The 4,804-nt window shown below is 63.3% G+C and overlaps 1 protein-coding gene across 1 annotated transcript; it reads right to left on the reverse strand.

The window, feature by feature from the left end:
• Nucleotides 1-532: 532 nt before the first annotated feature.
• Nucleotides 533-3,314, reverse strand: LOC125924359 (beta-lactoglobulin-2-like). The gene is made up of 4 exons (XM_049632880.1): nt 3,219-3,314; nt 2,638-2,777; nt 1,969-2,042; nt 533-654 (listed from the first exon to the last, which is right to left on the reverse strand). The coding sequence occupies exons 1-4, from the start codon at nt 3,312-3,314 to the stop codon at nt 533-535; spliced, it is 432 nt and encodes a 143-aa protein (XP_049488837.1).
• Between the last annotated feature and the right edge of the window lie 1,490 nt (nt 3,315-4,804).

The following is a 4,804-nucleotide window of genomic DNA, read 5'->3' on the forward strand; positions in this document are numbered from 1 at the left end:
GGGGGGGGGGGGGGGGGGGGGGGGGGGGGCCTGGGGGGGGGGGGGGTTTGGCGGCGGGGGGCCCCCCCCCCCCCCCCCCCCCCCCCGTCCAGAGAGCAAGTGCAGGAAGGACACACTGGCATCCTGAGGTCAGCTCCCGGGGTGGCCTCTGGGGCTCAGACCCCTGCCCTCCAGCGTCCCTGCCCCTCCCCCGGCCCAGTCCCAAGACAGCACCAGGGGGTCTGCATGGACACAGGACAAGAGGGCCCACAGCCCCCGGGCCGTCAGCTGTCCTGCCGCATCAGGACACTGTGAGTCAACTGGCCAGGGAGCGTTCTGCTGGCCCAGCGCCCACGGTCCCTTCAGGAGCCCTGGGAGAGAGCACCTGAGAACAATGGTAGGGTTCCCCGTGTGGACGACTCCACATCGGATCACACCCCAGGACCTTTGCTAACGTGAGCCATGGAGGCCAGGAGGCAGCCCTGCTCCCTTCCTCCCACCGGGGCCCCTGGGGTGCTCACGAGCCACGCCTTGGAGGGTGGCCCCGGGGCGGCTACGCACCCAGGTACTGGCACATCATGCCGTTCTCTGTGCCGGGCGCTGGGACCTCCATGCAGAAAAACATGTAGTGGGTGTAGTCAGTGTCCAGCACGGAGATCTTTCTTTCCCCCTGGTCTGGAGAAGAGGCCAGAACAGAGACCTGAGATCCGGCCCACGACCCCCCTCGCCACCTCGGGCCTCCCCTTCACCTGCCGTGCATTTCCACGGCCCACCCCTGGCAGGGACCCCGCGGGGGGCCCTCCGAGCGGCCCTGGCTGTGCCGGACCGGCACCCCCTGCACTTGGGCCGAGACCGTGGGCAGGTCTTTCAAAATCCGCACGGCAGCAAAGCCCTTCTGGGATTTTCTGCCCTGCTTGGCCCAAGGCTCGTCCCCACTTCTGGCTGTGCCCTTCATCCTTTCGGATATTCGTGCACATGCTCAGGCGCTAAGACCCAGGTGACCCCCCCCCCCAATTCCTGTGACAGGTGCCCAGGTCCTGTGAGCGATGACAAAATAATCCAGAACCGGAGCCCCACTGGAGTCGCGGCTCTACGTGGACATCAATGGGCAGAAGGAAATGGAGAAATATCGCGGTGGGTAGGGCCGTGATGTCTGTTTTTCAAAGGTGGGGAGCCAACGGGAGCGTGCGGGGACCCCAAGTCTGTGGGGCCATGGGCCTGGCAGGGCTCGGAGCAGGACAGCAGTGTCCCTGCCGGGCACTGCCCAGCTCTTCGGAGGCTCCCGCCACCTTCCCAGGATGACCCGAGGTCCTGCTGGAAAGCCTGCTCGTAGCTTAAGAACGGGAGGTGCTGGGGTGGGTGCCCGGTGGCCGTCCTTGGTGGCAGAGGAGGGCTGGAAGCTCAGGGGTGGGCCCGGGTCCCGCCCCGGATGAGGCCGCTAGGCCCAGGAGACAGGGCCTGGGCAGAAAGGCTGGAGTTAGGCCCAGAAGATTCCAGAAGCAGGTTCCAGGATTGACCGGCAAATCCACAGGGTGTTTGCCCACCGGTCTGCTTTATGTGGGTATTTTTAAGGAGCCACAGGCCACTGGTCCCTGAGCAGGGGAGTTGCCGCAGGCCTGCCCTCAGGCGTTCCCTGCGAGGACCAAACCTGCCCGGGTTTGCAGGGAACCAGATGCCTCTCCGCCGTCTTCCTACCTGAGCAGCGAGCCAAGGGGCCTGGAGGAGACTGAGCCCCAGAGGCGGGGGGCTGGTCCCCAGGCCTCATCCACCCCCCTCCCCTCCCTGGGAGTGCCCTTTGCGATGTAGGGTAAGAGAAGCCGGGCCTGGCGTTCAGGGCAGACCACACACCCGTCTGACTCTTCCCTGCCGTCAGGACGTGGCGGGGGTCGGGGGTGGGGGGCTCAGAGCGGGAGGGAGCACTCTGTCCACGGGCACCTAAGGGGGGCTGACCAGGGGGTGGCCCCACGGGCACGGGGTGGGGGCACTTACAGTCGACCGTGAACACGGCTGGGTCCTCGGTCTTCTGGGCCATGATGTTCCCCTCGATGCATGCGTGGTTTTCCCTGAAAAGCCAGAGCGGTGGGGGTCACCCCCGAACCCCAGTGGAGGGACAGGAGGTGGGCTCCAGGAAGCATCCACAGACCCTGAGGACACCCAGCCCTGGGCCGGCTGTGAGCAAGGCCATGAGGTGTTGGCCCAAATGTGAGTGGCCCTGTGGCCTTGAGCAGGTGACTCGGACAAGGTGACAATGGGGTAGATGTAGCCAGCCCAGAAAGCTGCTGGGGGTGGGGGGCGGGGCTAGCTCAGAACTGACCCCGTTCGCGGGGGGATTGGTCATAGCACCTCTAAGGATCTCATCACGGATCACAGTGAGAATTCCTTGGGTCCCCGGCCCTCTCTCCAGGGCAGACAGGGCTCGTGGCAGGAACCGCCCAGGCCCCCAGGGCCCCAGCCCCAGCTGACCGGCGGTCTCCACACAGGCCTCTCTGCTCACTGACCTGTGGCCGCCCTGTGTGATAGGCCCAGAGCCATAGGCTGGGCCTCTGAGGCCACCGGGAACCCCCCACACGGAGCCAGCTCCCGTCAGGACCCTGCCCGCCCGCCTGCCCTGGGCCCAGGCCCTCGCCGGCCCCCAGCCCGGGGGCCTCGGTCACCCACCATTTGCGCAGAATGATCTCCAGGTTGTCCCCGGGCGTGGGTCTCAGCTCCTGGACGTACACTCTCAGAGGGGCGGTCTCCGAGTCCAGGAGGGAGATGTCGCTGGCCGCCATGGCCACGGAGTGCCACATCCCAGCCACCTGGGGAGGGGGCCTGAGCTGCCATGGGGGGCGGGGAGGCGGCCCCGGCCCCACAGCGGGCTCTCCTTCTGACCCCCCTGCTGGTTTGTCCCCTACACTCCGGGGTGTCTCAAGTGGGATCGCGATTGTGGTGCGTCAGGACTCAGGGCACATCTGAGGCCCTCCTACCGTGTGCCAGCACCCCAAGGGGTTCTTGCATATTTGCAATAGCTGCCCTCTCCCCCCAGCGCTGTCCTGGGTGAGCTCCTTTTCGGAGTGTGGCAGAGTCATGGGTGACTCCGCCCGGGAGTGAGAGGGAAACAGGCAGGTGGTCAGAGCCAGCATTTGGGGGGACAAAGGCCTGGCCTAGCTCTATGCCTTGTCTGGTCTTCCCTTAGATTTCTGCAGTCAGGCCTTCCTGCCCTCTGTAGGCCCCCCAGCACCCACCCCACACGCCCACACCTGTCTTATATCCAGGTCCTCCATGGCGGGGGGGACGGTAGCGGCCTGGAGGCCACACACGAGGGCCAGGCCCAGGGCGAGCAGGAGACACTTCATGGCTGCGGCTCGGGTGGTGCTGAGCTCCCGGGACTGAGGAAGGCCAGGCCGCGGGCTCGGGCCCTTATACGGGGGCCGGGGGCCTGCAAGTCAGGACCTCTGGGACCCCGGCCATGCGGTTCCCCGAATGCCCCGTGGCTTATCCTCAAGGTCCCGAGGACATCATCTTCCAGGACAGCCTGAGGCCCTCTTCCAGTGCCACTGACTCCCCCACTCCAGTCCAAACAGGAAGGTCCCTGTGTCCCTGAGGCCTGGACGCTTCCTGGTAGGCCCCAGAGGGGTAGGTCTGGGGCGTGGGTCCAGGCTGGTCGCCAGCATCAGGAACACTTCCCAGGTCGCAATCTTGGGCAACAACAGGTCAGAGTCGGCACTGAGGACAGCTGTGTCCTGGAAGGTGGGCCCCGGGGCTCCACCAATGGCCAGAGATCCCTATGCCGGCCCCTGGGTCTGTAGACATCATGCCCGTGGGTGGCTGACTGTCGAGCACAAGGGGCCCACCTTGTCACATTCCTGGTCCCCTCCCTGTGTGATGCCCAGTTCACACCGTTGTTCTGAGCTTGCGTGCCCTTGGGCCGGACATGGCCGTGTGCTCTGTTGTGCTCCATGAGGACCCCACAGCCACCTCGCTCCTGCGTGGCCACCTGGGCTCACAGGTCATCATTCTGGGGGCAAAGGCTGCAGTCCCAGATGTTTGGGCAGGCTAGTGGCATACAGAGTGCACAGAGGACCCTGCCCCCTCCCAAAGCCACCCCTCAGGCAGGTTCTAGGTGCCCCTGAAGCACGGGCAGTCAGCTCACCTTCGCTCCCTCTGCGGGTCTGGGGGTGGGGTGGAGGCTGTCATGGGAATGGGAATTCAGGTAGGCAGAGAGGGGGGCTCGGGTCCCTGGGCCCAGGTGGACAAGTGCATGGCCGGCAAGTTGACCAACTCCAGAGAGGAAGGTGGACATGGGGACGCGGTGGGCAGGGAGGGGCAGGGACCTGGGACCTGGCACCCTTTCTGATCTTGCTTTTGCTGTCTGTGTAAGTAATACAATTTCTGAATCTAAAAAGGGCTCATTGTTTCTTTACCAGCTGAATCTGTCAGCCTTGCTTGATATGTGTATCTGTTACGTCACCAATAACACTAATTAATCCATATTTGTGTAGCAGAAACAATTGTTTCTGCATTTTGAAAGTTACCTGTACTCTACACAGGAAACCTCCGCAGTATTTATCCCAGGGTTGACTGTTTAAGGGGCTCTACTGAGGTAGTGTTGAGATAGCAAAGATTCCAAAAACAGGTCACACAGCACTGTAAATGGTGTTTGAGAAAAGGAGTGATGGATGTTAAACAGATGGATGGATGGTGGATGGATAAATGGTGGATGGATGGATGGATGGATGGATTGATGGTGGATGGTTAGATGGATGGTGGATGGATGGATGGATGGATGGATTGATGGTTAGTGGATGGATGGTAAATAAATGGATGGATGGATGGATGGATGGAT

The sequence above is a fragment of the Panthera uncia genome, chromosome D4 (genome assembly GCF_023721935.1).
Source record: "Panthera uncia isolate 11264 chromosome D4, Puncia_PCG_1.0, whole genome shotgun sequence".
In the NCBI taxonomy this organism is placed as follows: domain Eukaryota; kingdom Metazoa; phylum Chordata; class Mammalia; order Carnivora; family Felidae; genus Panthera; species Panthera uncia.

Bases quoted from the DNA above. Each gene is read 5' to 3' on its own strand.
- LOC125924359 (XM_049632880.1), bottom strand. From the start codon at position 3,314: ATGAAGTGTCTCCTGCTCGCCCTGGGCCTGGCCCTCGTGTGTGGCCTC. The intron at 2,778-3,218 runs GTGTGGGCGTGT...CCCCCTCCCCAG, and splicing joins AGGACCTGGATATAAGACAG to GTGGCTGGGATGTGGCACTC. The intron at 2,043-2,637 runs GTGGGTGACCGA...CTGGCTTTTCAG, and splicing joins GAGATCATTCTGCGCAAATG to GGAAAACCACGCATGCATCG.